The sequence below is a fragment of the Dromaius novaehollandiae genome, chromosome 1 (assembly GCF_036370855.1).
Source record: "Dromaius novaehollandiae isolate bDroNov1 chromosome 1, bDroNov1.hap1, whole genome shotgun sequence".
Classification (NCBI taxonomy): domain Eukaryota; kingdom Metazoa; phylum Chordata; class Aves; order Casuariiformes; family Dromaiidae; genus Dromaius; species Dromaius novaehollandiae.
The window spans coordinates 40313838-40326715 of NC_088098.1; the positions used below are offsets into that span (position 1 = coordinate 40313838).

A 12878-nucleotide genomic window follows, 5' to 3' on the forward strand; every position below is an offset into this window, starting at 1 on the left:
AGAGGAAGACAGAGGGGTTAAATTACACATATTCTGACACTTCGACAGGTTTGGTAACCTTACTGCTGCTGGAACATGACAACAATGTCAACATCCAGAGAGACAGGCCTGTCTCTAGCCCCATTACCTTTAAAAATCAAAAGAAATACATGACTAAGAAATGTCTTATACTTAGGGGAAAATAATAGTTTCAGAACACAGTCAAGGAAACAGGCATTTATATTGTGAATCTGTGCAAGGGACTCACAACTCTTGACTTGCCGCATTGTTCCTTGCTCTTGATTTTTATGTTTCTCTGTACTGTGACTCCCATGGCTCCTGTATGCTCTTCTGCATTGCAGGAATGGAAGTCTGAAGTGCAGTCAAAAAATTATGGCTTTTAGCTGGAAAGAATTTACTGTTGGCCTCACTGTTCTCATTTAAATCAACAGCGCTCTTACCAACAGCTTAAGGGGTGATTCTGAAAGTGCTATTTTGCAGAGCTCAGTACTGTAAAATATGCATCAATTAACTATGCATAGATTACATCATCAGGCTGAGGTTCTTTCTGAAAATCAGAGCCAAACTTTCTCTTGCACAGACTCTGCATCATGAGATATTTTGGAGCCCTGTACGCTGAACAGTTCCACCTTATTTAATAAGAGGTGACAAGAAAATTTAAGAAACATGTAGATTAGGCTATGAACTAAGGATTTTGTCTTTCTCCAATCTTCACTGTGTCCATAACCCTCCTAAAATAGTCAGATGGCTTGCCATCCACTGGGCTGTCCGCTTTCTGTGACATCTTATGGTTAGTTTTGCAACACTCATAGAGATGAAATCATAATATCTAAAGATTTTGATTAAATACAATGCATTTATCATGACAATGAACTGTGAACTATGCTTATTCTACATATATTCTACATTTATTAAATATACAGTAAACAGAAGGTGCTAATAATAAAGAGTAGGTTAAGAAAAGGACACAAAGATTTGGATATTATTTGGGTATAACTCATACTCAGATAATAGGTTTGCAGTGTGAACATTAGACAGGAAATCTTATAAGATTTCATTTTCTCATGACTTTTTAGATGCTTCTTGTTGTTCCCTCTGGATACTGGAGGTGGACCAAAGCTGAAATTGATATCTCAATACACAAAACTTCTGTAGAGTTACACTGCGAGACGCACCTGAAATAATAGCTACATAGATGTCTCAAGAGAGAAGGAAATGTGTTTGAACCTACAAAAACAAAGGATGAGTTTGGGTTTGACCATTAAGTTGGGGGGGTCTGTTATTTTTCTAAAGATGTTTGTTCCTATTTTAAGCAAATTCTAGAGACTGATACTGAACTGATGACTAATAATGGGAAGATTGTTGCCTGGTACAGGACTGTGCTGTAGATAACTCGATCTAACTGGCTGTTGGCTCCCAAAGCTAACAATTTTGACTAACCATCAAAAAATATTTCTGCCAAGCTCTCCTCCTCTCTGCTTCCTCAGAGTTGCAGCACTTCTGCCTGGCTTGGTATATGACTCCTCTTCCACCCCCACTCTTGCTAAGGCTGAGGCTCAGAAGTCCCCACCTCCATGTATGTGAGGGCCTCATCCCTACTGAGTCACCACCTCTTGGTCCGCCTCCTGTCTACAGCACCATATTCCTCCATCCTACTCTAGAATTAGTGATACTCCTTTGGCAGTACACCAGTGGCATGGTCATTTCTAAAACTGAACAATAAAGTAGCCATGGACTTTCAGAGATTTAGATGTTTTATCCTGCTCATTCACTTGGTGTGTTCCCACCTATTCTGCCACAGTCACAGCCTAGGGTTGGAGCTGTCGTGGAGTCAACTGCAGCTTGTTGTCCAAGATAGAAACTACGTGTTTTGTAGGGCACTCATAGTTACTGCTACCGCTAGACCAAATGGAGCCCAGAAATACAGTGCTTCACGGGAGAAAGTTCATAAATGATTTGAACTGAATTCAGCTGTTCATGTGTGCTGTCCGAACACCTGAAGAAATGTGACAGTACTTCTGAAGCATCGGTAAAGAGACTTGTTGGTATGATCTGCTTTGGAAGAGACTGTTTTTCACTTTTCTACTTTACTATTTGACAAAAGAAAATCAGAATTTTAAGGTATTATTCCTCTGTGGGACTCAAAAGAGAGTGTTTTGGGTATTTTAGATCTTTTCTGCCTGTGGCTGCTGCTGCTGTTAAACTGGTGATTATATAGCTGGTTAGATTGAAATTGGAGGCGTGAGTTTTATGTTTGTGCATTGTTTTCACAGTCAAACCAATGAAACTACTGATATAGTGCTACTAGCAAGCATCAGAACGCAGTTTTAAAGGACTAATGTAGAGCTGGGCTCTAGGAAGTGTCACCTGAGTTGATGGTTATATGGCAGGAGGAGAAAGGTCTCTTCTCCACTAAAAGAGGCATTGAGATGTGATTCTGTGTGTACTGGGACATTTCTTGTGCATCCGTGGCAGCACAGACACCAGGACACCCGAATTCTCCCACCGAGGTTCTTCCTTTAAATTTTTTTTTACAAGAAATGTTGGGCCTTTCCTGTATCTTCTCTAAAGCAGTACTAAATACGGATTGTATTTTATGCCTTTGTGGTGGTGCTGGAAAGGCTATTTTGATATGACATCTTTAGCATCACCTTCCTTTCTTCTGAAAATGTAGTTACAAACCTATCTTTATAAAAAGCCAAGAAAAGCTCTTTTCTGAGCTTGTCTTTTAAAATAAATGTCCCTTACTGAAGCTAGAAAGATATCATATTTCATTAATGTGAAGATGAATGAGTAAAAAATGTATTATTAACACCACAGAATACTTAAATCGAGGAAGAGATCGTTTATTGTAGATATCTTTAGACATTCTGGTAATGTTCCCATCTTCTTAATGATGAATTCACTTCATTAAAAACATTCTAATGGAATAGGGTAAATTTTCAAAGTGGTATGAAACCTTTCTCTGGTAACGGTGCATACTTACCATGAACATATAGTCACTGCAAGCTAATAGTTTCTTTCTCTCCCAGTGCACAGCAGCTGTAAACAAAAATGACAGAGGAACTCAAGTGTTATGTACATGGGCAATATTTTTTTTCTTGGAAAAGTTTTGTGGCTAGATTCTAAGCTAAATGTAACTATGGAGGTGAACATATTTGGGATGCTAAGTAAGTTGTACAGGAAATGCCATTTAAGAACATAGATGCAAATATACAATTTCTCATGCTTATTGAGGTACAGTGACCAGCTTTCTAACAGTTACAGTATTCATCATTGAAAGAATGGTAACAATCACTTCTGCAAACATCTAGAAATACCCATAGAAATACTGTATTTGTAAGCTTTCAATAATTTCATTCATTTTAATTTTTAGTATGGTAGAAAAGTTTGAGAGGCAGCAAGGTAAAAGGACACTCTCCAGTAAATCTCTCATTATGAGGGAATGATTTGGTCAGCATGGGAGGTCTGACCTATTCGTTCTGTCTTCACTCCGCCCATTTTCCGTTCAGGTGAAAAGAGAAGGAGCAAGCAAAATTAAATTATCTGAAAAACACCATGTGGTAAGGATGGCACCAAATTCCTGTCAATGCCATTAAATCCTTGGCAGACCGACTGTAATTTAACCACAGAGAAACCATAAACATTCACTCTACTCTTCAGGCTTTTTTTTTTTAATTCTATAATAAATCTCCCCAAGGTTTGCCAGAAGATGATACACCACTCTTGTGTTTTACCTTCATACCAAAACCTGAAGATCCTGCTTTTGTGTGATTCACTTTGAGCATTCCACATATCTCTAATGAATTTTATCGTGTTGTTCCGTTTATTTTTCAAAAACAATGGAGAACATATAAAAAGTTCTCATGGGGTTAGTGTCCCCATATTGGCCACACACTAGCTTGGCTATGCCTGAATGTTTGGGAAGAGCGGTTGGTGCCCCTGGACCACGTTCCTTCTGCTCTAACTTCCGGAGGCTACTCCATGCTCTGTAATCAACCATGTCGGAGGTCCTTCTCCTCTTTTCAACTCCTCACATATGAGGTGGGTTCCAACAGGGCTCTTACCGTCAGGATCCATACTAGACTATTAAGGCAGTCAGCCAATATTTTGTATCTTCATCAGGAAATCTCTTGCTTCTGGAGAATGTCCACAGTGCATTTGTATATTATTCAGATGCTAAAACTTAGCAGCACTTGGCTAGTGTGAAAGAGGATAACCTTGCTTCCTTTTCAGAGGAAATTACATAGAAGTTTAAGCTGATATTTATTTTTGTCAGAATTTGTCTTGCACAGGGTAGAGCAGGGTTCTAAGTCCCTGGCCACCTTCAGATCACCGTCTACAGATTTTCCATCAGCACTTACCTATTCCTGTATAGAAACTACAAGTATTGCTTCTAAACATTCCATATATGCATTCAGTGCTTTGTTTTCCATCTATTTTATAATCAGAATGCCTAAGGAAGATAGTCTATGTGTTTTTTTATAGAAGCACGTAAATTAAATTTTACTCTTATTTATGACTACAAATGCACATGCAACATGTAATGTTTCCTACCTAGTAGTATAATAATTATAATGAACAATGGAAATGGAAATCATAATTGAATTCTATGCCATTTCATTTTAACCTACATGTAATTTTTTCTGCTTATACTTGCAACTGTCATCTCATAAATGGCACATAATCTGCGAGTATTTTGTAGATCTTTACCTGCCGTGCACTGCAGAATTAAAATAACCCTTTTTTTATAAAAGGCCAATTTAAATCTAATTACCCAGTACTCTACAGTCTCTAATAATACCACAGCGTTTATACCATTATTGTGGAATACTGTGGTATTGAAATAATAGAAGCCATTAGATGTTATCTCCTTGAGGGAGTGGGCATGTGCTCTTCAGCAACTTCTTTACTGCAGAAAGCTTTTTGTGAGACAAGATTCTTTTTCAGCCCCTTCACACCTATTTAAAATACCAGGACAGTGTCATTGGCCTGTAAAGGTTGAAGGCTCTGCAGCAAGTCTCAAAGCATTTGTGCATGCCTCATTAGATGTAGTGACCTCTAACTGCGCTAGGAATCTGCTGAGGGTTGTTCCTGTTATTTTTCCTTTCTTTTAAATAAATGAAAGTGTAACACTTCCAATTTGTTCTTCTAATATATTTTCAAAATATAACTCTAAAACTGGAAGCAAATAAATTACAACATTTACCTTAATTTTTAATTAGCTGAAAGTCATCACTGCAAATTGTGTCTTCCATTACAAAACAAAATAGTCAACTGCCAGGCCTGAAATAATTAAGCAATATATTATAATTAAGCAATTTAATTTTGATTTAATTATGATATATCATACAACTTTTCTTCTGATTTAACTGACATTCATTGACAAAATGCTATAATATGAAACAACAGTAATGTTTACAGCTGATGGCTCTGCATGTTTTGCTTCATGGTATTTGGCATTCATCAGAGCATATGGAAAAAGTCTTCTAGTCTGAAATAGCTGGCACACTATTTCATAGTACACAAATTATGCAGTACATGTTTTCCCTATTGTTATTGTGGGAAGCAAGTGGGGAAATCTTAGCAGACATCGGACTTGAGCCAAAGTTCATGGATATTAACTGGAATCTTTCCATCAACTTCAGGCTGCTTTAGATAGTGAACTGCTCCCGTGTTGTTACAGGCAAATAGATAAGACTGCATGCTTATGAAATATTTATGGAGCTAGAGCACGTACATATTATGTGTCAACATCAACATGATTTTATATTAGGCTTGAGACTGTGAGGGCAAAGGCAGAAGCAACGGGCAGGCAGGGAATACTGCTTCATTCGATGCTGCATCAAAAAAATTGCTACAAAATAGCCACCAAATTGCTTCTTCAGAGCAAGGCCAGTCCCCTATTTGGCAAAAATCTTTTTCATAGGACGATAGTATTAGAGGATGGCGTCTATTCCGGATTATGCTTACGCACATGCCCCTGTTTAGTGACAAGAATGGTCCAGGTGATTTCAAAAGGTTAATTCTGCCTACGGTCAGGTATGTGCTAACAGGTCTGCCTGGCTGCAGGCTTATGGACGTAGAGTTGAAGGACAAAAAGCCAATCCTCATTTTAACTTAGTGATTTGAGCACTCTCAGCAACATCCATGAAAACAGTCACGTAAGGCAAGAAAGCTCATGATTCATCGTATTGTACACAGTCAGATGCTCTTATGCCCCTTTGATTTCGATGTTTTGCAATTTTTTCGTATGATGCTGTTCAAATTTCTCAGCTTTGACAAGTCAAAGGCCAAGTTTCTTTTGGGGCTGAGAACAATTGTATACTCAGAGCAATAATGAATGTTTGTTATCTCTCAAACTCCTTTCTCCTGCCGGTTTTCTGAAGAAAAACATAGCATGACTATTCAGATCAGTGATATTTAGGATGCAGCAGAAAATCAGAATAATGTGTTCAAAACCAATGTAAACATTTCAGCCGACCTTCTTGTGATATTGAAATTGCATTGCACATCTCATCTCCACCTTCACCCCACTGGCCCCAAATTAATTGCTTCATACTGAAAGTTCAAGTAAAGGTTTTGCAAAATGCCCATTGAACAACATTAAATTAGAAATATGCTAGTGTGGGATTATATTTGTGACAGTCTTTCACATTCTTCAATATGGCTGCATTTAGATATCCTACAGATATCATAGCTTCAGGAATACACCGATGAGACCTGTGAATAATTTAACAGAATATTGTCTGTAGCAAATGTCACACAAAGTAACTAGAAGGAAAATTGCCTTCAATAAGTGAAGATAAAAATGGATGCAAATCAATTTCTGTTTAATATGCAGCTTGCATAAATGGGAAACAGTAGGTTATTACTTCGACAGGAAAGTTTGTACAGTTTCTATTATATCTTTATCACTTCATTTATTTTATGTAGAAACTTTGGCTATGGGTCTGCTCTTCTGTGACTCTTATAGATAAATAATCCTGTAAATACAATATGAAATTTGCACATAGAGAGCAGTTATCAGGCAATTTCCTCATACTTTCAGTATTGAAGAGCAAAAGGTAAATCTACATGAGAGTTTTATAGGAATTGTGAGATTTGAAATTCAGCAGTCTGAAATTCGACACTATAGGAGAAGAACTGTGAGCAATAAGGCGATTCTGGCTGAAATTAACCCTGCAAAAGACTTTTCCCTCTGGTCTAATAAATATTGTATGAAGAACATGAAGCAATATGCTGATGCAGTTGTATTTACCCAGGAAGCATGAGCACCGAGTGATATGCTGCCTGTTTAGTATTTTATTGATATGAGAGCCATTTTAATGATTTAAACATTTTCTTTGTGTTTGTTTTGTTTTGTTTGTTTTTCTCCAGCAGCTAACCCAAGGGTTAAAATGGTGAGTGAAAGTCATCATGAGGCCCTGGCAGCACCGCCAGCTACCACGTCAGCGGCAGCCCCTCCGAGTAACGTCACCGAGCCAGCCAGTCCTGGAGGAGGTGGCGGAAAAGAAGATGCATTTTCTAAGTTAAAAGAGAAGTTCATGAATGAACTGAATAAAATTCCACGTAAGTAAAATTTGATTGATTAAAAAGCTTCTGCCAGCCTAGTAGATTTAACTTGGAATTTTCTTCTTTGTCATTTGTCTAGAGAGCATACTAAATGTTTTCTAATCAAAAGTGGAAAAATGGGAAGATAAACCTGGTATAGTAAGGTCCTTAGAACTAGTTGTAGTAGAATAGATAGGGACCAACTCAGATGTGATTTGACTCTATCCTTGAGATGGCAGATTGTTTCTGTAAGTTTTACAGATAAGTTATTGTTGAATCATCAAAACCGGAATGGCACAGCTTTACAGTGGCTGTCAGACCAGTAAATAAACTAATAAACTATTATTACAAACTATTATTACAAACGTGGCCCCTTACCTTAAAGCGAAATTTGGCCAGAACTCATAAATGTTGAGAAAATAAAGTAACTGTGTATCTTTGGGGATTAGAAAAGGTGGAAAAGGTGGAAAAAATGCCTTTTTAACAAGGAATTAGCTCTAATATATCATTCATGTGGGAGGATAGCCATACTTTTCCCTCTCAGTAATCCTGTTAGATCAGCTGTGGAACTTTGTTGGCACGAGTTCCTCGTCTATGCAGAATCCTTTAAAAGTATTGATGTATATTTCTGTAAAGTCAATAGAATCCTTTTTAGTCTGTGCTAGAAAGTGTAATAATAAGTTTTATTTCAGAAGAATAAGTAAATGTAAAATATATTTAGGGAAGTATTGTATTATATATAATAGTTTTTGCTTTTAAAAGGTTATCATTTGTATAAAAGAATGTTGTATGACTGATGACAGGTAACAAATTAGAATGTTAATTGATTTTTTATCTCTGAAATGGATCTTGGCAATCTGGCAGATGCAGTTTTTGCAAAATTGATAGCAAACAGCTTTGCTCTGTCACTCAAAATTCTCACTTGCAAGAATAGAGGTGTTACAGTGTTAAGAAGTCTGTATGTCATTAGCTTGGTAATCTGCACAGTCCATTGCAGACCATATTCAAATGAAATTGCTTGATGGTATCATGGGGGAAAAAAATTGCTAGAAGAAAAAAGAACAGGAGCAAAGAAAAGACAAGACACAGAGGGAGAGATGGTCAGCATCTGAGACATTTTATCCTTCAATTCATAGCTCAGTGTGCAATGTAAATGGGGTAGATGACACTTATATGGAGATATCCCTTTATTTTTCAGCTTTGATTTTAACATAACAAAGGTGTAAACTGATTGCACTGTGTGGAACTCTGTGGCTGGTAGGTCTAGGATAAGGTCTGTAGATTGAGATGAATTTCGAATTCACCGTCGCATCCTTTTTTAAACAACGATGAAAACAAGTGGAAAGTCCAATTTTGAGAATCTTTCCAAATAAAACTTATCCTTTTTTGAACCTACTATTACATAATAAAAGTGTTTGCTCGGGAAAGTGCACTGGACCATAGAACTCTATTCAGTGTGAAATACAGTTTAGCAATTATAAAATGTGGTGTGTTATGCTGATAGTGAGAATAGAACATGTGGCAACTCTCCTTTTTTTCACTTAGAGAAGTTCTTTTGAACATCATGTTAAACAATATAGAAAATTGCATCTCTAGAGCACTGTGAAAAACCTTGGCAATCCTACCATGCCTCCAAATGACCGAACCGAAACAACTGTCTTCATTTCGTCATGCCTCCAGGCAGGATTAATTGAGTAGCTTGATCATCTTCACCTTTATTTCTTGTATTAGTTTATCCTCCTACCTCTAGTAATCTCCCCTTTTTTGGCAGAAAGCCCGCTGCATTCTCTTAAAGCTTCCACCAGATCACTGTTTTGGAAGACAAGCCCCAAATGTTTAAAAACTTGGACCCTGACTGTGTGCCGTGATTGCCTCTTGCAGTTTATGCCTCTCATTTTTCATTCCACTAACAACAGTGCTTCAGCTGCGACCCAACAATAGCCATTTCCACTCATATCTCTCATTCCAGTTTTGAGATAGAGACTACTTTTAACTGTTCAAAGGACAGCTGGAAAACTTCAAGTTTTAACATAGTTTTTGTTTGTAATATGCAGCTATTTTATGGGAACAAAAATATGGTCAAGGCTGTCTGTGTTATTTCTAATGTATTGTTTTAGAAAGTTCCACAACCTTTAACAAGTTTGTCTTAAGTTATTACTGGAAGGTAAAGGTATATTGTTGCCCCATTTTAGAAATGAAGACCTTTAGGGTCATGCAGGAATTCTGTGGCAGAAACCATCAATGAACCGGAGGGTCACAATCCCACACCGGTTCCCTGATGAGTCGTCTGCCCTCTCTCCAGAGGCTGTGAATGTGGTGTTGCAAAGAGGCAAAGGGCTGTTTTTTGAAATAGTTCAGTGTGAAATAGTGCTGTTGACATTTTGGAGCATCTTATGTCCCAAATAACTTCTGTTTTCCCTTTTGAGAACAATAACCAGCCCTCCATGAATGGGCTACAATAGACAAGTCTAAATATGTTTGTTGTCAAAAAAACAACTGTCCTTTATAAACTGAATCAAATAGATCGTGGAAGCTTTTAAGCTGCCAGAGGTTAGCCTGTCTTCAAAGTATCTGGAGGGAGAAGAAACCTCCTTTCCCTATCAGAAGATTATAGCCTTTCCTTACTATTTTTTCAGATTATTACAGTAGGGAGTTAGCAGTGAGGTGCTGTTAGCCTATCACAAAGCTCAGGCTTTTACTCATGGTAGAAAAGTTGCCAAACGTTCCCTGTCACGGCTCATTGCAAATATGGCGGGGGTTCTCTCTTAAAACAAAATCAGAATGTACGCTTCTTCCAACCAGTTATTTTTTATAGGCAGTTTCTGATCCAGATGGAATTTCTTGCCATGTGAGAGTGGAAAGAGCAGAGAGGTGATGAACAGCCTCCCTTTGGATAGCACACTTCCTCAGATCCTAGAAGACTCATGGCATGCGGAAGACCATGGACCAAGCTTTTGCTGTGGTAGAGTTGAACTGGAGGCTTGACCTTGAGTCTTACACATGCCAAAGGAATGCCCACAGTGAGCAAGTTCTCCAGTCTTTGCAGATGGGACACAAGCATGTTTTCTGTCTCATGTATTTTTTCATTAATAACTTCCAGAAGTGTCCTATTCATCTCTGCATGACAAGGAAGGCTTTGAAAGCTCAGTAGCTACTGGGAGAGAAATTTTTTCAGTGCTCTGTTGTCTATGCGCGATACAGAAGTACTTAAAAGGAGTATTGCGGTCTTAGTTGTCTCAGCCTAAAACATCTGCAGATGGAAAATAAGCTATCATGAATTAATGGACGTATAATAAGATATAATGTATCCATATTGATAAAAAGCTCACCAGTAATCAACTTGGGTAAAGTGATAAAAAAACCCAACTGTGTTAGGGGCTAATTTGTATACAGCCTCCTCGTTATAGCTTTCCGCAGAAAATCCATAATATCAAGTTACACTTGTGTAAAAAGCCGTTCAAATAGTAGAATATATTATGACAAAAATAGAGGTACATCATGCTGTACTCAACTGAATAAATACTGCTCCTTCCATGTGGCTTAGAATAGAATAGTCATCTTTTAAAAATGATATGTTTTGTAGAACATATAAAGGCCACAAGTTAAATAGGTTAGAAATACTTAACTGACTGAAAATGTCAGGACCCCTATTAAGATTTCTCTTTGCAAAAATCCAAAATTAAAGTCTGTGCAGTTAAAATAGCACTGATGTTTCCTCCTGTAGTGTATGCACCACAAAAGTCTTACTTTTATCAAAAACAGATTAATTTAAAAGAATTAAGAAATAGAAGTTTCAAGAAAAACAGAGATGCCATTTGTATTAGTATACATTTCTAACAGGAGTGATGTAATATGTAAATACTGTTAAAATTTTGATTCATACAAGCAGAAGTTCTGGCCTTTCATTGTTTTGTTTCTCTTTAGAGAAGAACATGCGCTGCATTTTGGGTCAGAAGAGTATAGACTTTGGAAAACACATAGATCATTCAGAATGGTGATGTCCTACCATGCATTTTACTCTAGGTAAAGGAAGTGGGATCATTTTGTTACAATGAGTCATACAATTAAAGTGTAAGAATGCTATAAGGTTACTGAAGCATAACTGTGAAGAATTTTTTTCTCAGTTATGTAAATCTCTGCATTTTCGTTGTGAGTGGCTGATTTGCATAAATGCAGTACAGTTGTTTTTCAATAACTGCACTGTGTGTAAGTCACTGTATCTTAATTGGTTCTTCTCTACTTTCTATCCCAGCTTATCTTTAATCTGCAGAATTTTTAAACTGTTTGCCAGAAGGAGGAAAAAAGACACCATCTCAGCTTTAACATTTTTCATTTTAAACGTACTCCAACACCTTAGTTCCAACACCTTAAGAAGAGGGTAAAACGAAGCAGATAAAATGGAACTTAAACTTCTGAAAATGAAATTGCATTTAAAGTCTTTTTAAGACATGATTATTCTTTCCCTCCTTCCTCTCACTGCTTTTCCATCTGGGGCCTTGTCTACAGACTAACAAAATTCTTTTTTTTTGCAATATCTGCCATATGTTTACAATAAGCAAGTTCTAGCTTCTGCATGACTATGGGAAGCAACAGCTTTTGGGTTGAGGCTTTAAATGTCAGGGTAGTGATAATAACTATACAAAGATAAAACTTAACATTAATCAACATTAATTTACTTAATAAGCATCTTTGTAAAATCAACGTGATCTTGATATATTTCCTAAAAATACATTCCTATATGAACAGATGACTTTGTTCCACCTACAACATAAACGGAACACGCCAGCAGTAAAATCCCAGCATAGCTCTGACTGAATAATAATACTCTGCTATTAATGCTTCCAGTGTATCTTTGAATAGCTGTAATATCTGAATGCATTCAATCCAGGATACTATCGTTAACTCATTAATAGGCAGTTACTGCATATTTATAATGCTTTTTGCTGTCCAACATGCTAATCGGATAAAAAGGTCTTTTTCTGCACCAACCTTATTCTGAAATGTTTGGCTGGCCTGCAGCTCCCCTTGGCCTCTGTAGCTGCTGCTCAAAAACCCTAAGTTTGATCTTCATCCTGTATGGCAGACCGACAGTCCCCAAAACCAGGTGCTCAAACCTGGGCCATGACTCAGGCTGAAAACCTATGTTCTGTTTAGACTTATTTCACATCCTGTTTTCAGCTGTGCAGACAAAGGCTTATTTTCCTCTCCTTGGCTTGGTGAATAATTCTCAAAGCGAAATGGGGCTGGAGGCTACAGAGGAAACTCTAATATAAAAATATGAAAATAATCCTAGGAAAACAAAAGCAAACTGTAAGAATCATATC

General features: G+C 37.3%; 1 protein-coding gene across 3 annotated transcripts in view; it reads left to right on the forward strand.

Annotated features, from left to right (window-relative positions):
* The window catches only part of SYT1 (synaptotagmin 1), a 352931-nt gene that overhangs the window by 215343 nt on the left and 124710 nt on the right, over nt 1–12878 (forward strand). For 2 of the 3 annotated variants that reach the window (XM_064509482.1, XM_064509467.1), the window contains exon 3: nt 7381–7572. In XM_064509482.1, the coding sequence (XP_064365552.1) occupies nt 7401–7572 (172 nt within the window). In that variant the 5' untranslated portion in view covers nt 7381–7400. The remainder of the gene's footprint in view (nt 1–7380; nt 7573–12878) is intronic. The other variant, XM_064509475.1, reaches the window with a different exon arrangement.